This window comes from Oreochromis niloticus, linkage group LG12, assembly GCF_001858045.2.
Source record: "Oreochromis niloticus isolate F11D_XX linkage group LG12, O_niloticus_UMD_NMBU, whole genome shotgun sequence".
NCBI classification, from domain to species: Eukaryota; Metazoa; Chordata; class Actinopteri; order Cichliformes; family Cichlidae; genus Oreochromis; species Oreochromis niloticus.
The window spans coordinates 38341792-38363531 of NC_031977.2; the positions used below are offsets into that span (position 1 = coordinate 38341792).

Below are 21740 nucleotides of genomic sequence, written 5' to 3' on the forward strand. Positions count from 1 at the left end.
CAGCAGGAGAATGTGTTAACTGCACGAGACACACGAGCAGCCACGCTCAGCGCACACACGGCCGTGTATGACTGAAACACAGCCAGCTTCCACTGTGTGTGTTCAGGAGGGTCTGTAAGCATCAGATGATGTTCTCGATCTGATGACACCTGATCAGAGCTGCTGCTGGTTACTGCAGCATCCTGTCCCTCTGTGGTCAGACTGACGTCTGCAGAATCAGGACAAAAACACCAAAACAACCTGAAGTTTGACACAAACTGAAGCTCTGAGATTTAAATCTGCTGAAGCTGCTCAGCAGCGTTCACAGGAACGTGTTTAAATAAAGTTAGAAATGTTGCAGCATCAGAGAAACTGTAACAACCAAACTGGCTGAAAAGCAGCATTCAGATGATTTTAATTGTGTTTAGATTCATATGCAAAAGGAAACATGTCAGCTGAAGAACCCTGGAAGCTTCTTCAGAGCAGCCTGACGCTCTGATGTCACATGACATCAGAGATACCAGGTGACATCAGGTTTGAACCCTGACAGAAACTCTGACATATGAATGACTTTCATTGACAGGAGCTAAAGAAACAGTGATGGTGCCTGAACTCAAAATAAACAAAAGGTTATTCTTCATGTTTCACTTTTAAACCAATCAGAATCCAGCCTGCACATCACATGCAGTCGTCACAGTCGGGCCATGTGCTCTACAGAGACCACGTCATGTTATTGCTTACCCAGAATCCCAGTAGCGGTTTTAGATACGGGCGACACGGGCGGTTGCCCGGGGCGGCATCGTGGTGGGGCGGCATCACGGGCATCGGCAAAAAAAAAAAAAAAATGCTCGTATTCATGCTGCCCCAATGTCAGCCAGCGCATATTGGGAATGGCATGAGCTCCGATCGGTTTTCTATCGCCCATTTGCTGGGAGTAAGGGCGCCCTCTGTTTGCGAGGTGCGCCTGCTGCTTGCGGCACAGGGAGGAGAGGGCGGGGCGGCGGGGGATTCTCTGGCTGGCTGGAGCAGCATCTAATAACCAACTCGCAAAATAAAACAAAATAAAAACAAACCAACAACAGGCAAACACCAGACATCATGATACAGACTTATAATTTGCACCGATGTGTTTTCGAAATTCTATACGCAAAAAGTGAGCGCGAGAGCCCTCGGTGCGCCTGCTCGCTGCTGAAGTCAAAGTAAACTTTATTGTCATCTCCGCTACATACAGTCCAGTATATAGAGAGACGAGACGACGAGGCTCCAGTTACAGCAGTGCAAGTAAACAAACAATAAATATAAGAAGAGTAACAAAATAAATCTACACTTTAGGACTCGGGGTAAAGGGATCAATAACAATTTAAAATTTATAATTTACAGTTTGATGATTTAAAGTCTCACACACAACCTGTCGAAAAGGGAGGGGGGGGGGGGGGGCTGCTTCCAAATAGAACACATTTCATTCATAATGTTGTAAATCCAAGCCCATTATGTATTCATGATTTGAATCCTGGGTTGTGTGAAATCCCAGAAATAAACCCTCGACAAAGTTAATCTGTGAACTAAGGTGTAGGTCTATTAGGTTATGTTGTGGTGATCCTCGGGTTGAGGGATGGGTGTCATACTGGAGTGCAAAATTAAAACCAGTGGAAGATGGACAAGAAAAGTTCAAAGCCATCAGGTGCTCAGTATAGAAAAAAGAGAAAAGAAGAGGAGGAGAAACGAGCAAAAGATCCAGGTAAGCAGATGTGTGATTGGATAATGGCAGGTCATCCTGAAACAATCAGAATCAGAATACTTTATTAATCCCTAAGGAAATAATGTGGGTTACAGTTGCTCCAAGAAGAAATGGTAAAAATAGCAACAGTAACAGACTAAACTCCAAACAATACATTATGTTACAGATTTTAATATTAATTAGTCAGTGTCAATTGTTGATTTGTCCTCATTGTATTAGGAATTATGATGGCTGTTTGGTAGCCGTTTGTATACTATGCATACTTTCTCTTCATATGTGTGTGTGTGTACAACAGTTTTATGTTAATGTACAATCCTTAATATGTTTTGTGTGTGTGTGTGGGGGGGGGGGGCAGAGGGAGTGTTCGCCCAGGGCGCCAAACAGGCTAGGACCGCCACTGCAGAATCCTTCACTCCATGTAGCCAAAGACCGGCGTAAACAGACACACCGTGAATGAACCTTCCCCACGCCCACTGACCGCGATGATCACGCTGAGACAGCAAACACGAGCGCTCAGATTTCAGGCGCGTGCAAAACACCTCAATCCCCAAACATCACTTTAACTCAGAGCTTCAAACATCAGGTTTGATGCTCCTCACGAAGCCCTCAGAGGTCTGCACACGCACACACACACACATACGCACATACACACACGTACACATGCACACACACACACATGCACAGACACACACACACACACATATACGCACACACATACACACACGTACACATACGCACACACACACATGCACAGACACACACATACATGCACACATGCACACACACACACACACACACACACACACACACACACACAGTGTTTTCCAGCTCTCTCAGGACTGCAGGCTCATCATTCACAGCAGCACAGAGAGCTGATGGAGTTTACAGCACACACTCTGTTCAGCGAGGACCGGACACGTCAGAGCGCTGTGACCTCTGACCTTTAACCTCACCACTGCCAGATTCAGCATCACACACACAGTTAAAAAAAGCTCAGATTTTAAACAAGCCGCTTCAAATCCATCCATCTGTTTTCCTGTTGTTTCCATGACAACGCCTCTTTCCCACACCTCTGCTGAGGTCACGTGATCAAACAGTCATCCATCATCGTTCTGCACATGGACAGACAGAGGGACACTCCACCTCCACAATCAAACGCACCTCCTCAGGTCTGTCCTCTGTCTCACAGACTGTACATAAAAGATGGACATAGCTAAGGCGAGGTCACCGATTGGTTGCATGTTGAAGCCTTACTGTTAGCGTTTTGTAGTTGCCATGGTGATTTCTTAGCGACCAGGCTGTGTAAACACAGATGAATATGAATATGTACTCAGAGGCTGAAGGAGGCCGATCGCTGAGTTCTTACTGCAGAAACAGACACACGAGCCATCGAGCGTAAACACAGATTGAAATGTGGACACAGAGACATGGAGGGAGGTAAAGGTACAGCCAGAAACAGAAAGACATGCAGAGACAGAGAGACAAACTGAGATACTGTGTGGGGTGACCTCACTGACAGATTTATAAAGACCGAGACAGAATCTGGGTTTGACAATAAAGAAGAAGAGATATCACAAGAGACAAAAACTGAGATAAAGGAGCGACATAAACCGATCAGGATCAATCAAGAGAAACTGATAGAAGCTGAGATCCAGAGAGCAAATCACAGGAATGAGACCAGACATGCAGAGAAATCCAGCTGGACAAGAGGACAGGAAGCAACAGAAGAAATACAAGACGAGACAAACCGAGATCAGGAGACACGGAGACAGAACAAAGATAAAGAGACGTGAATAAACCAAAACCAGTGGAAACAAACCAGCAGACGTGAGAAATCCCGGAGACATAAATCAGAGAAACGAATAGAAACACTTTTGAGAAGAAAGTTCCAGAAGCTCAGAGAGGAGGCTCGGTGAGGAGAAGACAGGGACGTGTGGAGGACTTCAGGGTGGAGGCCGGCCGGCGGAGTGATGCTGGATGAGGAGGAGTGTTACATAAACCCTCCTCCCTCCTCCTCCTCCTCCTCCTCTCCTCCGCGTGCTCACTCTTCAGCAGCCTCTTACATAATTTCACACCGTCATCATCATCATCATCATCATCAGTATTCATCATCCTGACTTTAAAGATAACTGAACACCGGGAGGAGCTTGACTCTGTGTCCGGCGGAGGCGCACCGCAGCCCGGCGTGATCAGCGGCTGCTCCCCCGGACAAGGTCGACCTCAACCGGCGAGAGAGCTGGCCAACGTCCCGCTAAAAACTCCCCATTTTAACCCAACAGCATCCGCCTGAGCTCTGAGAGCGACTCGGACTCTCAGGATCAGCTTCATGCTGAGGCTGAAACAGCTGCTGCTCAGGAGGAAGCACTGAAACTCCCACGATCACAGTGTGTAACTCGTCACGGCAAGCACGAAGGTGAGTCTTACCTGCGAGCGTCAGCGCTGCTGCTCAGAAACATCCAGCAGCTCGTCACCACCTGCTCTGGGTGATAGCGGCACTGTGCCTCTCACTATCTCTGCCCACTACCCCTCTATGTCTCTCTACCACTCTCTCTCTCTGGACTGGTCCATTCACAGCAGCGGGGGGGTTAAACATGACGCTGCAACATGCCTGTGCAGGGGCGTATCCAGCGTTTTTAAAGCGAGGTGGCACAAAGCAGAGCCAACCTGTGTGTGTGTGTGTGTACCAGTTTAGACATATTTGTGGGGACCACATAATGGAATGTTACTATACTTGTGTATAGTAACGTGACCCGTCCCCACGTGTTTGAAGGCATTTTTAAGACTCAGAATGTGGTTTAGTGTCAGGGTCACAGTTAGGTTATGGTTAGGCATTCATTTTGATGGTTAGGGAAAGCATAATTAGATGTCCTCACTAAGATATGAAAACGTGTGTGTGTGTATGTGTGTGTGTGTGTGTGTGTGGCAGTGGCTTCTGCTGAACTAGAAAGAAAAAAAAAACTGGGAGGAGACGGTTTCATCGCAGCTGTGGATCAACGCATGATGAACGAGCTTCGAAGCAACCGGAGCCAACGAGAGGAGAAGAAGAAAGGGACCGCCCTTTGAGCTTAAAGGGGGCTCCTGATTGGATAGTCTGTCCTCAAACTCAGTCAGTAAGAGCTCCCCAGCTGTGAGGCGACTGTCAGCGGTACTGGGGGTCGGGTTGGGCGTGTCTGTTACTTTAAGAAACTCATTAAAATCTCAAAGTTTGTATTATTAGGGGCGTGGCCTCTTTGGTTGACAGAAAACTGCAGTTCCTGTAATCGCCACTTGAGGCAGAAATGATTTTTTCCTTCTAGTCAGCTTACAGTCTTTAATTAGCAGCTTTTTAGTACTTTTTAGCCTCATGTTCTCATATGATGGACAGTAAAATCAGTCACTGTGTTTCTTTATGAACTCAGGTTCAGATGGTTAGGGTAAGCATGAAAGCATTATGTCAATTTGATGTCCCCACAAAGATATCAAAACAAAGACACAGAATATTTTTCTTCTAGAGTAGGGTCCATGTGCTCGCACGCCCGTCTCCATTTGACCCGGCCCACGCCGTTTTCGGGGCAGCGTTTGCTTTTCCCGTGTCTTCCTGAGGAGTCTTCTGTTGTGGGTTGATCGGCCTCAGCCACCGAATCTTCTCCGCTTCCAGTTACCAGTGTTGGGCAAGTTACTTTGAAAAAGTAATTAATTATAGTTTCTAGTTACTTCTTCAAAAAAGTAACTGAGTTAGTAACTGAGTTACAAGATACTAAAAGAAATTAATTACTTGAAAAGTAACTATTGCGTTACTTTTAAAAAAAAGTTTAACCCTCTGGGGTCCAGGGTAGAATTGGCCATGTTTTACTACTTTTGATGTTTCTTCTACATTTCACCTTTAAAACTATTTGCTTTGCCTTGTTTGGTATCATCCTTTTCTGCACAACCTCACGTGTCTGAATTTACAGTCATGTTTTCATTTTGACATACTGTGTTAACACAATTGATCTAAAATCAGACAAAAAACATCAAATCTGAGTAGAATAAGTTATATTTTTTACTGTAACAACCACAAACATGTTTAATGAATCATATTTCATAACAAATATAAATTGTCAATTTTAAAATCAGACGCAAACAACAAAGTTATTTGCAGCCATTTACCTTTTTTTTAAACAATTTCTTCAAACTGTTTACAGAACAATCAGCTGTTCTTCAATAAGATTCCACACAAATTATTTGTGCCACTCCAAGAAAATAATTTCTGTCCACTATAAAGGAGAACATCACAGCCTGATACCTGCAGGTCTGACAGCAGCAGGCAGTGGCGGTCCTAGCCTGTTGGGCGCCCTGGGCGAACACCCCCTCTGCCCCCCCCCCCCCCCCCCCCACACACACACACACACGCACACACACGCACACACACATGAAGAGAGAGAGAGTATGCATTGTATGCAAACGGCTACTAAACAGACATCATAATTCGTCATACAATGAGAACAGGACAAATCAACAATTGACACTGACTAATTAATATTATATTATTGTATATTGTTTGGAGTTTAGTCTGTTACTGTTACCATTTTTACCATTTCTTCTTGGAGGAACTGTAACCCACATAATTTCCTTAGGGATTAAGAAAGTATTCTGATTCTTAATGTTTTAGGATATATGACCTGCCATTATCCAATGACACATCTGCTTACCTGTATCTTTTGCTCGTTTCTCCTTGTAGGAGCCATAATTAAATGTATTGAATTTTAATGATCACTGGGTTTTCATTTGTTTGGTTGCTATGGTGATGTGTAACGGGAGTCACGTGGGTGGTAGCGGTGACATTAAGAGGGCGTTGTCAGTCTGTCTTTCACTGGTTTGATTTTGACAGAGCAGGGCTGGGTAGCTGTAGTTTTTGTTGACCGCAGCACAACGAGTTTCCCCTTGTTGCATTAGAGCTGTGATGTTTTAAGAGTTTGAATCGCGAGCCGATCACATTGCTCTGTAAACTTTTCAAGCACTTTAATAAACAAGGAAGCAATTCCACCTCTCGCATTACTGCGTAAAGTTGACAGCGCGTCAGGCAAATAGGCAGGCTCAGTCCCCGGCCTCTAGCGACTGTGGAAGTCGCTACACTCCTCTTCTTTTCTCTTTTTTTAAACTTTAAAAACGGGTTGTGTGTGAGACTTTAAATCAAAAAAATATATAAAATATACATTTTAAATTGTTATTGATCCCTTTACCCCGAGTCCTAAAGTGTATATTTATTTTTTTACTCTTAAATATTTATTGTTCGTTTATTTGCACTGCTGTAACTGGAGCCTCGTTGTCTCGTCTCTCTATATACTGGACTGTATGTAGAGGAGAAGACAATAAAGTTTACTTTGACTTCAGCAGCGAGCAGGCGCACCGAGGGCTCTCGCGCTCACTTTTCGCGTATAGAATTTTGAAAAAACATCGGTGCAAATTATAAGTTTGTATCATAATGTCTGGTGTTTTCGTATTTGTTGGTTTGTTTTTATTTTGTTTTATTTTGCGAGTTGGTAATTTTTGCTGCTCCAGCCAGCCAGAGAATCCCTCGCCGCCCCGCCCTCTCCTCCCTGTGCCGCAAGCAGCAGGCGCACCTCGCAAACGGAGGGCGCCCTTACTCCCAGCAAATGGGCGATAGAAAACCGAGCAGTGACTATGACATTCCCAATATGCGCTGGCTGATGTCGGGGCAGCATGAGTACGAGCAATTTTTTTTTTGCCGATGCCCCTGATGCCGCCCCCCACCACGATGCCGCCCTGGGCAATCGCCCGTGTCGCCCGTATCTAAAACCGCTACTGGCAGCAGGTGTATCACTGCTGTTTCTACCTGGAGACAGCAGTCGCCTCATTGTTCTGACACACAACACAAAACTATCCACAACACTACACACTAACTACACAAGACAACACATTAACTACACACAACAAACACGCTAAACGTCACAAATCTCACATCTCAAAACTTGCTCTCTCTCTCTCTCTCTCTCTCGCCGTCACTCCTAAATCTTCCCCCTCTTCCTAAACAACCAAATGTCATGTTGCCATATCATTTTTTTGATTGGTCGACATGGTGCATTTTTCCACCAAAACGAAAGGGCTGTTTTTGTGTTTTTGTTTTGTTTTGTTTTTTTTACATTTTTTGCTCATAAGCAGAGGTCTTGCTGCGCTGTCCTTAGACAGTAAACGTGACGAAACTATTGAGGAAAAAATGCCGCGTACATCTTGTTTATCATGCCTCTGGTTTTACGTGGCCTATCAACACAATTTATAAACTGGTATATATCACCTTGTTGCTTTGTCTTTAAGTGGTCATGTGATTGACTTACCACGACTACTTTATTCTTCCTCAGTCAAACAGCAGCACTCATGCGATTGTTTTGCCCCCTGAGCTCCAGGTGTTGTGCTAGACAGTGATCGTGATTACCGTCCGCGGGAGCGCGCAGCTGCTTAAAGCTGTAGCGTCCAGATTACTTACAGCTACTTCCTGCAGCTGATATATGTCAGCTAATATATATACCTTTATATATTGTACATATATTTATTACTTTTTAGATTAGCCATTTTTATATTTTGCTTGTTTTACGTTATTGTATTTTTGCACAACTCTGTTGCTTGTGAAGCTTGCACACAAGAATTTCACTCGCATGTACTGTACCAGTGTACCTGCACATGTGACGTGACAATAAAAGTGATTTGATTTGATTTGATTTGATATAAGATGCGGTAAGCTGAACACAGCTTCAACCGTCTGTTTGTTGAAAAATAGTAACGGACCGCATTTTCTTGTTAGTAACTGTAACGCCGTTGTAACGATAGGAATAGTAATTAGTTAGATTACTTGTTACTGAAAAAAGTAACGCCGTTATTCCCATCACTGCCAGTTACATATCCATAATATCAACGTCCAGCTTCATGGCACTTGTCTGCTATTGGTGCAGAGTTCATCATGTGATCCATTCAGACTGAAGCTCCGTCATTCATTTTTGAGGCGTTCACAGCGTGTTTGCTGAGGATAGTACCGTCCGTGTAGCCACCAACCTCCACATGCTCCATCTTTGTGATATTAATGTGTTTTTTTGACCACACTGCCACGTTCCAGTGTAATGCGTGTTTGTCCCTCTGTGTCGTCTTGCAGGTTTGCTTCTCCCCACCGCAGGGAAAAGGGTAACACTACCTGGGTCTGGGTGCAGTTTCCCCCTCCAGGGGCAAGGGTACCTAGACCCGGTTCTTAGAGTACGCTTGGGGAGTGTGGTTGTGTGTACAGTGTCTCTTTATGTCTGTCTCCACATTGGGTGAGTGTAGAGTAACTGCATATGAGAGCATGAGGGTGGGAATGGATGTTTGTATCTGTGTGTGCCTGTTTGTCTGTGTCTATATGTCAGGTTGGGTATCAGACGCCACCTCTCTGGGGACATCTCAGGCCCTCCAAGGTATGGAGGCCTATCTCCCCCACCACTTCCCTGCCGGTGGCGGACGCCCTCAGACATCGGTGCGTTGGTGGTTCTTTGTGTCCGGGGATGGGCGTCCAGGTACACACCGGCTCACTCCTTGTGGCTGCTTATCGGGCCTGGAGCCTGGGGCTCGCTCGGGCCACTTCGGGGTGGGGTGCCCTCGGCCTCTCGGCCTGGGGCTCGGTCACTCTGGCACAGCTGTGCCGGAGTGTAAGTGACGTGTAAGAGTCACTTACGCGTCACTGCAACCCCCCCTGGCTTCTGCTCCGCGGCTGCTGAGTGACCCCTCATCTGGGGCTCTCCTCAGCTCTTTCTGGGATAGTGGCGCGGCTGCCCCTCTGTTGGTCTTCCTTGGTCTCTTGTGTTCTGGGGGCCTCTGGATGTCTGGAGTCTTGATCTCCTCCATACCTGCTTCATGCCCTGGAGGACGGGACTGTGCCCCCACACCCCCCACACCCTCTAGCCGATCATTACATGAAGGAACCTTTTAAAAACAAGCGCGTTCATGCTCACAGGTGTACACACGGGTGCTCACACACACAAACTACATCCTTTTTGGCTCCTACCTCAAAGCACACTGTGCGCTGTCGATCTTACGTGCTGCACAATAATGTTTAATATTTAGTATTTACTGTTATATTCACATAGATCATCATGATGTTGTTTATTATGTTGCTCTTTTTTTCTGCTTGTTTTCTCCTTTTTCTTTCTCAACAGGTGATCCAGGTGATCGATATATGTATTTTTTGTTTGTTTGTTTTGTTGGTTTTTGGTTTTTGCTCTTTATCCCCGTCCCTCTTCCCCGCTGTTTTTCTTTCCCTCTTTCTTTCCCCCAGTCAAGTCTGTCCCGTATCTAGCAAATGAAAATAAAAGAAAATAAACAATAAAAGGTGAATCAAATAGACCATTACGGCAAGGCTGGGATGGTCCATTTGGTAAAGTAAATCCGTTGGGCATCTTTCTTCACCTTTAGACAATAATTCTGATGGCAAAAGAACCAAACGGGACAGGCGGGGGGGAAAAAAAAAAGAAAAGAATAAAAACTGAATTAGTTTGATTTGTATCCGAAACACGCTGCACAGGTCAGGTCAGGTAAGATTATATATATATAAACTTTACATTTGGGACACTGGGGGACATACTTGCACCTAAACCTTTCAGGTAAAGTAGAAAGTGGGCGTATTTTGCTCATTTCACGTTCGCTGTTCTTCTAAATGTGTTCTGGAGACGACTAAAGTGGCTTTCCATGAATAACAGTTCAAAGTAATCCTTTATCTGATCCTGAGCTTTCATGGAGCTGTCTGAAATAAGCTGCTTTAGCTTCTGTCTCTTTAACACCTCACTCACAATTTAAGCCCACTGTCTTCTGATTGGATGACTTCAGGAAGCCTGCTGAGGGGCAGTACCCTGCGCTGATGAGCTGTACGGCCTACACCTGTGAGATGTGATGATGTGATTATTTTTTAAGTGTCCATCAAAATTTCTGAGCATTATTTCATGTCCCTGAACACAACGTTTCACCCACGTGTACTGATTCACGCCCATGTAGCCACGCCTCTTATAAAACAAAAGTTCAAATTTGGAGTTGGGAGGTGTTGGTGATGTCATCGCGTGTGTGAGAGACGTTTTTTATTTCTCGTTTTTCAAATGCATTTAAAACGGTGTCAGTTGGTTAATGTTAGTAAGACTTTAGTTCGGGTTAAAAATCGACGCCTTTTGAAGCTTTGTTCCCATCTTAGTTGCCGTGGTAACGCCTCTCTATTGGACAGACAGTAAACATAGTTCCCACTAAAACACATCACTTACAAATCTGTAACATTCACGATACATGATACATGTCAGACTTCTTTACTCAGCCGGAGGTGTCGCCCCCTGCTGGACATTAGAACAAATGCAGGTTTAACCTCTTCATTCAGAAAACACACAGTGAACACATTTATGAGCAGAACACTTTAGAGTAAATGTCCTCAGCAGTTAAAGTAAACAACCTACTCTTATAACACATTTATAGAAATATCCCATGATGCACCCAGATTTGATTGGACTGGTCATGTGATGTTTAACAATGACATCAGAAAATGTGTGATGAGTTTTGCTTTTTTATTTTCTTACTCCATGAGACCTCTGGAGGTCAGAGGTCATGGAGTCCAGGTGATGACCTGGATGGCGGTCTGAGTGGCCCGCCGGATGTCCTGGTCCTCCTCCGCAGCCTCAGCCTTCTTCTCCACCAGGGGGAGCTGCTCCAGGAGGAGGCGGCGGCCGTTAGGAGCCTCAGCCAATGAGGTGAGCGCACGAAGGACGTACATGATGAGGGCCTTCCTCCTCTTCTTCATCTCCTCCTTGTCATCATCCCCGTGCTTCTCAGACAGCAGGCCGAGGAGGACGGGGAGGACGTCCAGGTCCAGGCACCGCTGCTTACCTGCAGTCACAGATACTTCTGTGTTTGAAACATGAAAACTAAACTGAAGCTGGTTCGGTACCTTTAGACTGATCGTGGATGAAAAAAACGATTTTACTTAAACTGATCATGATTCAAAGTTTGGAGTATCTGAGTTGAGGGTTGTGGAAGCCGGTGTGTGCGTTTGTACCGGTGGTGATGATGACGGTGCTCATGATGACTCCTGCAGCGTTGGCTTGAACCTCCACGTCTTTGTCCCGTAGCAGACCGATGAGGACAGGAAGGACCTCGGCATCCTCGCAGACCTGTCGCTTCCCGTCCATGGGAACGCTGTAACCAGCAGACAAACAGACTGTTAAACCAGCGCACGGCGAGGAAACAAAAAGCACAGCCTGGATCAGAGCGAGCTGTTCTACCTGAGTGCCATCATTGCTGCGGCCGCCTCTCGGCGGATGTTCGAGGATCGGTGGGACAGTTTGCGTCCCAGCAGCGAGACGCCATCGGAGGCCAACCCCGGCAGGGCGTCCAGCCTGGAGCAGTGGGTGAGGGTGGAGAGGAGCAGCAACTGCACCTCCTCATCTTCCTCCTTTGTGAGTTTCAGCATCAGTTTAGGCACCAGAGAGAGGAGAGCCTCTGCTCCTGCAGGGCGGCGTGGAAAACTCAAAATTAAGCCCTGAACTGTCCTCATGATCGCCCACAGACGTACGAGTGCTGCAGCGTGTGAGCTGCTGCCCTGAGGACACGCCCCCTGACCCCTCAAACATCATCTTAGTCCTCAATCATTAAAATCCGGGTTTGAGTTCAGCTGCTGATGCTGAGAATCCGAGCTTACCTGCAGGCAGCAGAGCGAGGCGGTTCAGCACTCGGTGGACGTTCCTCCTGCAGGAGAACGAGGAGTCGTCCAACAGCTGACAGAGAGGAGGGAGCAGGGAGGAGGCGAGGACGGCCTGCCTGCAGGAGGAGGCGACAGGACACACACGAACCCTGAACAGCTTTAAAGCTCCTGAACTTTCAGAAAGATTCAAAAAACGACATAAACGGATCCCAACAAATATCCTAAATTTATAAAAGAAACTCTGCTAGTTAAAGGTCCACAGGCAGACACAACTCTCATGATTTAGCTCTTATTTAATCCTTTATTTATCTTAATAATTTAAAAAAGGTAAATTCTGTGTTTTTAATAGGTTATTAAATAAAATTGAAAAGTTATTTCACAGTGTTAATAAAAAAAAGTATTTTGTGGTTTATTTATTGTCATATAATTTAAAAACGTTTTTGTTCATTTGTGTTCGACATTTATTTCAATGTCATGTTTAAAAGCTCCATAACACAAATACTTGATACGGTGCCGTAATATCAGGTAAACACACGACATGCGTGTAGTTATGTTGTGTGTTCGAAACATTGGTAATGTTGTACTCTTTAAGTTCACCTGCAGCTGAAAACTAGTTTATCAATAATTCAAATACATTATGAAAGACCCCTGATAAGCCCCCCCTTCATCGTTCTTTTATTCAGCTCACACGTTTCATCCTTTTTTCCAGAACAGTCGTTTGTCAACTTTTCAGGCTCAACATTTTCTCTCCTGTCTGAAAAACTCCCCAAAACAAGATTCTGTTTGCTTCTTCGTGATGAACTCGAGCGTTTGAGCGGATCTTTGGTCTGTGATCGACTCCAAACACGTTTGTCTTAAAGACACGAAGCTTTGTGCCCTCAGCGATCATTTTAAATAAAACTGTTTAAACGGTTTGTCTGTAACTTTGTGTGTTTTACTTTCAGTTTGGTGACTTTGTTGTAGTTCTAATGTTGCTGTTTTGCATCACTCTGCTGTTATTATTTAATATCTGTTGTTTATTTCTCTTAAAGTTTTGCTAGTTTTTGGTTGTCATTTTTGTGTATCTGTTGTTTTGCATTATGTGGTTGTTTGATCTGTTTGCCTCTTTATTGCAGTTGCGAGTGTTTTGCTTTCCTGCTTTTCCGTTTTAAACAGAATGACCCGATGACCCCGTTTTCCTCCCGGTGCTGTGCCTGTTTGTCTCGGTACACGTACCTGCCGATGCTGTGTGAGGTCAGCAGGTGAAGAAGCTCACAGGTTTTTGCTCTGACTGATGGATCTTCATCCCTGAACAAAACCTTCAGCTGCTTCAGAAAACCTGCAGAAGAAGAACCAGTTTGCACTTTTCCCAACTTTCCTCCATTTTAGTCACAGCAGACTTCAGAGTGGGCCGGTGCCACCCCAAGTCCCCCCTCCAAACATGCCAATAATAGCTAGTGAAACACCTGAAGTCCTCAGGTTATGTTTTATAGTTTCCAAAAGCCTGGATGTCCAGCACAGTTTCTTTCACGGCTCCTCCCTTCTTTCCCTGATTCCCCCTGAACTGCACACCTGTCCTCCCTGTGCAGAGGGCGGACCTCACGGTGACCCTCTGAGCTCTTACCTCCGGTAACAGCCTGGTACAGTCGCTCCGGCTCGTGCACCAGGTCGCAGAGTGACGTCAGAGCCCGGAGCCTCGCCGCAGCCCCGGCCCGCTGCAGCTCCCCGAACAGCTGCGGCACGGCCCGCCGCCCGAAGGCCACCGGAGCCCGGGTCGGGTCCGTGAGCGCCCCGGCCATCCGGGACGATGCTCCGCGCAAAGGTGAGAGAGGGGGCAGGTTAATCGATCAGGAGCACACCGGGTCCGCTGGTCAGCCGATCAAGGCTCACCTGTTGCCTAGTAACTGCATATAAACATCAGGCCACTGTGGTGATGCGTTTCAGGCCCGTAGGACTTATGGCAACCTCCTGACTGGTCCTGTTATTCCGTGATCATTTGTTTAAATCGAACAGAAACACAATCATCAAATCAAACAATCGCATTAAATAAAGCGGAAGCTACACCTGAAGGAGCTGCTGCCATGGAAACCATCCAGTGAGGGTCCCGGTGCAGCTTCTGTGCTGTTTGGTCAAAGGAGCTTGGAAAGAAAAGCGTCTGGACTTCTTTAAGTTGCTTGAAGACGTTTCACCTCTCATCCGAGAAGCTTCTTCAGTTCCAGGGTCAAATGGTGGCGAGTCCCCCCAAAGAGGGACAAAGGACCCCCTGGTGATCCTCTAATCACATGAGCCAAGGTGTGAAAGCGGGTGTGGGACCTAATCAGCCAGGGTTTCGGGTGAGCTCATTGTGAAACCTGGCCCCACCTTGTCATGTGAATTCCTGAGGTCAGATGGCCCAGGATGTGAGTGGGCGTTAAGGCGTCTGGGGAGGGATCTCAAAACTGGATTATAGATGGCAGACAGTTGGTGTCGTAAACCACCGCCTCTGTTCAAAGATGGTCGCTCACAGTGGACATAGATGGCCTCTTTCACTCCTCTTTCAAACCATCTGTCCTCTCTGTCCAAAATGGGAACATTGGCATCCTTGAAAGAGTGACCTTTGACCTTTAGATGCAGATGAACTGCTGAGTCTTGTCCCGTGGAGGTGGCTCTTCTATGTTGTGCCATGCGCTTGTGAAGTGGCTGTTTGGTTTCTCCAATGTAGAGGTCTGGGCATTCCTCGCTGCACTGTACAGCATACACCACGTTGTTCAGTCTGTGTTTTGGAGTTTTGTCCTTTGGTGAACCAGTTTGTGTCTGAGTGTGTTGCTGGGTCTGAAGTACACTGGGATGTTGTGCTTGGAGAAAACTCTCCTGAGTTTCTCTGATACACCGGCTACATAGGGGATGACAATGTTGTTGCGTCTGTCTTTCTTATCCTCCCTCGCTGGTGTCTGATCTTCTTTTCTGTGCCTCTTTGCTGACTTTATGAACGCCCAGTTAGGATAACCACATGTTTTGAGTGCTTCCTTTACATGTGTGTGTTCCTTCTTTTTTCCCTTCAGGCTTAGAGGGAACATGTTCTGCCCGGTGGTGTAGGGTCTTCAAGCAACCCAAAGAAGTCCAGACGCTTTTCGTTCCAAGCTCCTTAGACTATGATGACCTGGATGACTGAGAACCTTCACAGACATACGTCTGTGCTGATGTTAATGCTGGACAAGGTTTGGACTCTGGACCCTCATTCACACAAGTGCGCTCTTCGATGCTTTGAGTGGTTACCAGTTGACATCCACCTCACAGTGTGACACACCTCTGCATCGACCCTCCGCTGGGACTGAACCAGCTGATGTTAATCAAAGCGGCAGGATTGATGTCAGCTGCGGTCACGACCTCCATCCTCCTCATGTGTCATTTCTCATTATTACACATAACCTCTCTCTGCTTTGGTTTCTTTGCAGGTGTCGACCGGATGAGTTGTTACAGAAAGAGAATTTCATTACAACAGTACTTTTACAAACATATTTAGAAAACTCATAACGTGTTCAAGACTTATTTTACCCGCTGTGAGCTGCAGAGACTGAGAAAGTGCTAAGACAGTCAAAACTAATCCACCCTGTGAGAAAAGAGCCCACTGAACACAAATCAGCGTGATGAGAACTACTGATGATGAAAGAAAGCATCTTTATTTTAGTCTGAGCCCAGTCCCATCTGCTAACATGGAGGAGGCGGGTTTATGACCTATACTGCAGTCAGACACCAGGGGGCGATAGAGACGTCTGGGCTTCATTTTTTGGGAGCTATCAGGTCGTCCATGTTTTCTACAGTCATTGGTCAAAACTGTGGGAAAAAAGAACTCAGTGTCTCTTAAACCTGAAATGAACTTATTGAAATTACTGGAAAAACCTCAGAACGAGCTGATGCTGACGTCACTGTGGAGGTCGACGCACGAAGGCAACAAAAAAAAAAGGAGAGAAAATGAAACGTTTATTGTGTGAAGCTGTTGGATGAGGTGAACGGAGCCCTCCGTTCAAACATAAATGAACACATGAGAACATGAAAAACATTCAGGTTTTCATTTTGGAGGCAGAATAAGAGAAAAACAAAAACCTGCCTCAGTCTGATTCTCATCCAATCAAATCAATAACCAACAAAAAAACATTTAAAGACAAACCAAAATCATTTTGTGTCTATTTCTTCTTCTTCTTGCTCTTCTTCCCTCCCTCTCCCTGCTGAGAGCTGGTGTCGCCTCCTCCGCTCTTCTGGGTGCGAGTCTTGAGTTTGGGGATCATCTCTGCGACGTAGATCATCACGTCTTTACCTGCGATCACCACAAACGGCACAGCTTTACCTCGGCTAATGTCGTCTACGTGCAGCGGTGTCCTTTCAAAATAAAAGCACTCACGTGAGCTGAACTTGTCCTGACACGGGCTGCCGTCCGCCTGCTTAATCTGAACTCTGACCCGACCTTTGAACTGGCCGTCCCTGTTCCACTCCCGGGGGTGGATTTTGTTCTGGAAGAGACACACAGAGTCCGACTCCACCACGCTGTGTTTTACAGAGAGTGTGTGTGTGTGTGTGTGTGTGTGTGTGTGTGTGTGTGGATTCTCAGGTGTTACCTCCATGTAGACGTTCATCCCTGCAGCCGCCAGCACGTCTCTGATCTCAGTGCAGGACGGATTCTCCACCGCCTGCAGACACAGCAGCACGTTCACACTCAGCACGCCACTTCCTGTTTATTTTACTTTAGTACATTTGAGCGAGCAGCAGATGACCTGATGCCCGATCAGTCATCCAGGTAAGGAAATCCCAGAAGGTTGATTCTGTTCATCTGGATGTTTTCAGTGGGAGAAACGTTTCGTGATGATTAACAGCTGCTGATCAAAGTCCATGATCTGTGATCAGTGGTTGTTGATCAATGGTCATGAGAATTTGCATATTATTGATCATAAACTGACCTCCAGCCCACTGTTCATGAACAGAATCAACCTTTTGTTTCAGGGTTTTTTCCTCCATCTGGTCTTTTTGTTTTTAAAATCCAAGAGTTTTTTCACACTTCTATCTCGTGTTTCAGTCGACTGTAAAATTCTTTAAAAGATGATGAGTTAAGTTTAAAGTTTAAAGATCACAGCTCAGGTTTCAGAGGTAACATCTCATCAAACACATGAAGGTTAAACCGTCACCTTCTCCACGGAGATCCTTCGTCCTTCAGCCAGCGTCTTCTTACTGTTGATGTAGACGGGATAGAGGCAGACGAACCTGAAACAGACGACGCAGCGACTCAGTGACTGACGAACAAAATCTTTGTCTTTTTAAGAAACTTCTCTGGTTTGGCTGCTCAGATGTGAATATTTTGCATTTCTGAGTCACATTAAAACAAACACTGATGTCACTGAATCGCCTGCTGCACAAACGTCATCGTTTCTGCTCCGTGTGTGTGTGTGTGTGTGTGTGTGTGTGTGTGTACACATACAGAGCTGTGCAACAGTCTTCAGCCACTCCTCAGTTCTTTATATTTTGTAGGAAAATTGGAACAGAGTAAATATAAATGCAAATGCAGCAAACAGGGCAAAAACAAGCAGCCTGGAGGTGAATCTGTGGCGCGAGCAGCTTCATCCTTCAGCTCAGCGTGAGCTCTGAGCTGCTCTCCGTCTCTGTGAGGATCTTCAGCTTCCTGAAGGACCCTCATGTTGTGTTGTCCCACTCTGCTTCAGTCATGCTGAGGTCTGGCTCTGATGGCGTTCTCCTGTGTGTTTCTATCCTGTGTGCTTCACTGACAGTATGTTTGGATCATCGTCGTGCTGAAACATGAAGCTGCTAAGATCAGATGTTCCTGCATGGAGGATCAGTCTCCACCTGATGGCTGCAGACTCTCAGTGTGAGACCTCCTCGTACACACGGACCATGATGTGGATCCATCTCTAAATCAGACCTGTTCCTCTGGTCTTCAGGGCTCCGCCTTTCCTCCCGTATCCCTTCTGCACATTAATGTGACTCTGATCACATTTTGTCCCTTTAGCTTTAAAAATAAGGCAGTCTGTAAACATCAAGCTTAAACTTCTTATCACACGTCATGCTTAAGGATCAGGACCACAGGCCAAACTTCATGTAGAAAATGCGCAATTTAACTTTCCCTCTGTTCCCCGCGACTTTACACACAGCTCAGTACAAAATACGATTTAAATATCGGCATGAAAGGCATTTCACTAAAAGTCCTTTAAAAACTCAGTGTCAGCTTCTCCTAATGTCCTCGTTTTATCAGCGTTTCATCGTCGAGGTTCGGCTCTGAAGTGAACATTTAAACCCTTAAAACAACCTTTTTCCGTGGAGCTTCAGTTAAAAGCTGCGGGACTGTATGCCGAACTGAAGATCAGTCTCCCAGGATCCACATGTGTGCTTCAACATCTTAAAATAAGCACGTTTCGTTTGTAGGTGCATTTGTTTCCTTAAATGTTTAAAGTTCTCTACAAGAGTCTGCACGAGAAACCGGCTAGCTCTGTTAGCTGTAGCTTAGCCAGGGTCCTGGACTTACCGCTCTTTATCCGCGGGGTTCTGGGTGAGATGAGCCATGACTGTCGCTGCTCGGGGACTAAACGCACCGTCTGACCCGAGCCTCTCAGTAATGGACACTTATATGTTTGTAGTATCACCTCACATACACACAGGGCGTTTATCAATATGCGTACTTGTGCGTACTTGCGTTCTCGTGTACTCGTGATACGTCATCAGTCGGAGACCAAGTACTGTTCCAATTCGAAGTACGCATCAAGCCGAGAACGCGAAAAAGTCCCGGATGTGTTCTCGATCCGCCCATTTTATCGAGCATGCATCGGCGTGGACTTGGGACAGCTATATATCCCAGAATGCATTTCGTCCAAAACTCAACAGCGGACTCCCGGCACATCGTTTTCAACCCCCCCCCGCTCACGGTCTTCTCACTACTGAGGTTAAAGAAACCCCAGCAGCTATCTATAGTATTGAGTGTCCACTAGAATAGAAATAAAAGCGTTCTAACATCTCACCTGCTTGTTTTTATTAAGGTATGTACACGTATGTACATGTACACTATTTTTATTATTAGAGGTTTCACTACTGAGGTTAAAAATGATATATAAGTCACTTAGATCACTTCTAAATGTTAATGTTTGGTTTATTTCAGTGTGTTATTTGTTCCTGAGTAAACCGGTTTGGCTGTGATTACAGTTAAGCTTCATAACATGTTACTCACAGTTAAATTAGGAGGGGACGGCAGTAAAAACTCCGGACCTGTGACATCATCACGTACGCAGGTGTTCCGACTGTACAAATCACGAGTCCGTGCTCGCGTACTTGAGAATTGAGAAACGGCCCACGAGTCCGTGCTCGCGTTCTCGGCGGGTACGTACTCCCGTGCGTTCTCGGCGAGTACGTACTCACCGAGAACGCGAGTACGTACTCGCGTACTTGGGCATTGATAAACGGCCACAGGCTACCGTAAGGATAACGCAGCCATATGGCCACACTGAAAAAAAAAGTTCTTTCAATTTACTTGATTTTATTGTGTACATCGGTCCCACATAATATGAATAAGTATGACTGACTTAATTTTCCACTTTCCCTCAAGTAATTAATTCTTGTCAAATCAAAGTATTTTATTTACATCAGATTACTTTAAAAAATCATGTTCGATGTACTAATATTAATCTGTTACCATAACATCAATGTATTGCATAATGTCAATACATTTTAATGTTTAACACCAACTTATTTTTGATTGCCAGTGGTACGCAATGATATTGTGTAATGTAAACACATTGCAATTATGTCCCTGCAACACAAATTATGGCTTTAAATCCTACTTGATTTTTTCAATTGAAAAGGCAAAGACTGTGAGTGCTACTGAACAATTCATCTTTATTAAAGTGTAACAGCAGTGAAAGCAGCAAGCTGCCATGAACAACCCCAAAATCACATCCATAAAAAAAATGTTAACACACGTTTAAAGATAGCCTGCAGAAATAACTGAAAGAAAAATTTAAAACATTTGCAAATATTTCACAAAAAACTGACCTTAGCAGCAAATAAAAGAAAGTGCTTATAGATGATCCTGTCATCTCTTACATATAACATTTGTATTAATTACACAATTGAAAATTTAAACTAAATTAAGACTACCTGAAAAAAGCAACACACTTTTATGAATAAACAGATTTACACAAATATAACTTGTGTATTATTTGACAACAGTTTCAGCTTCTGTACAAGTATTTACCTGTACAAGATTTCAACTAAGTTGAGCCTTAAATGACATTGTTACATAACTAATACCAAACACCTACATGAATTTTTATCTTCCTTTTAAACATGTAAGCAGGACATTAAGGTTGACTCAGATCATATTGCTAAAAATTGTCAGTAAAAATTTCTTACAACATGATACCAGAAGGAAAAATCTTCTGCATTGCAGTCACATGAGGGGAAAGCAATAAAAACATAAGCAGTATAACGTTACTGAACACAAAATGAAAAACTGCAAAGAATTGCAGAGGTGCAGTCTTTGACTTCTCAATGAAACAGATGGTTTTTAAAAGCAAGAACTTTAGAGAGTTTAGCTTCATCCAGTTCCATGAAAACCTTCTGGAAAATGTCAAAGGTGTAGCGGAGGTCAGCGGGGTAGGTAAGGTTTAATGCATACATGAGTCCAAATGGCATTATCACAGCAAATGCTTCATTATCCAAATTTTTCACCACCCTGATGCCTGCAAGGACAACTCTTGTTCTTCTGCTGAAGCTGAAGATAAATTCGAACAGTGGTGTCTTCAACAGTCTCACTGATGGCACGTTCTTTCATGCCCTGTAAAAAAGAAGCCATGTTAGTCATTTCATGCCAAGTAAGTAATATGACACACTGTGGAAAGTCCGAAAAAAAAAAAAAAAAAGACAAGTACATACCACATACTCCCGGATAAGCATGCCAGGGTCTTCACCCATGTAGATATACACTCCCTTGACACACTCACGTCCAGCATCAACATCTTCACACTGAAATGAAATGTATGTAATTAGCATCTTCATTCAGCCCTTGTCCTTGATTTAAGTTTTAATAGTGTACTTTACATGAATGTTTTTAAAGTAAAGGCACACAAATTAATAATAGGTTTACTGGCAATTAATAATAAGTTGACAAAGTGAAGGTTAAAAAAAAAAAGCAGATGTAAAAATACAAAATGAGAGAATTTATCATGGGAAAACATCTGAAATCTTCCACAATTATAAAGTTTCATCCAAAGAGGATCATATTAAGTGAGTGTTGAGGCTTTATCACTTACATTATCCATTTGTGCCACAATTCTTTCCAGTATTAGTCCAAGCTCTCCTCTTCTGTTGACCAACTTCACCAGGTTGCCCAAGTGGAGATCC

At 44.8% G+C, this 21740-nt stretch overlaps 3 protein-coding genes and 1 long non-coding RNA gene across 8 annotated transcripts in view; 1 reads left to right on the forward strand and 3 right to left on the reverse strand.

Moving 5' to 3' along the window:
* LOC100701040 (dematin) overlaps window positions 1–4377 on the reverse strand; it is a 28337-nt gene extending 23960 nt beyond the window's left edge. Inside the window, exon 1 of one of the 4 annotated variants that reach the window (XM_019346551.2) lies at window positions 4142–4377. The gene's annotated coding sequence lies outside the window, so the exon portion shown is untranslated. Of the gene's footprint in view, window positions 1–3536; window positions 3636–4141 lie in introns of those variants that run through there. The other 3 variants (XM_019346552.2, XM_019346553.2, XM_025912059.1) reach the window with 3 other exon arrangements.
* On the forward strand, window positions 3992–4962 carry LOC106096503 (uncharacterized). The gene is made up of 2 exons (XR_001222912.3): window positions 3992–4130; window positions 4644–4962. It is a non-coding gene; the product is annotated as an uncharacterized LOC106096503 (long non-coding RNA).
* A 5787-nt stretch (window positions 4963–10749) lies between these two features.
* Window positions 10750–14577, reverse strand: rsph14 (radial spoke head 14 homolog). 2 transcript variants are annotated; one of them, XM_005460064.4, is made up of 6 exons: window positions 13993–14577; window positions 13605–13707; window positions 12387–12505; window positions 11971–12193; window positions 11745–11884; window positions 10750–11593 (listed from the first exon to the last, which is right to left on the reverse strand). In XM_005460064.4, the coding sequence occupies exons 1-6, from the start codon at window positions 14165–14167 to the stop codon at window positions 11295–11297; spliced, it is 1059 nt and encodes a 352-aa protein (XP_005460121.1). In that variant the 5' UTR covers window positions 14168–14577; the 3' UTR covers window positions 10750–11294. The 2 variants fall into 2 exon arrangements, with proteins under 2 accessions (XP_005460121.1, XP_003455540.1); XM_003455492.5 differs by having other exon boundaries at window positions 10750–11575; window positions 13993–14570.
* A 1730-nt stretch (window positions 14578–16307) lies between these two features.
* Window positions 16308–19845, reverse strand: srp19 (signal recognition particle 19). Its single transcript, XM_025912061.1, has 6 exons — window positions 19810–19845; window positions 18874–19007; window positions 17525–17600; window positions 16961–17032; window positions 16747–16855; window positions 16308–16662 (listed from the first exon to the last, which is right to left on the reverse strand). The coding sequence occupies exons 2-6, from the start codon at window positions 18909–18911 to the stop codon at window positions 16532–16534; spliced, it is 426 nt and encodes a 141-aa protein (XP_025767846.1). The 5' UTR covers window positions 18912–19007; window positions 19810–19845; the 3' UTR covers window positions 16308–16531.
* Window positions 19846–21740: the final 1895 nt, after the last annotated feature.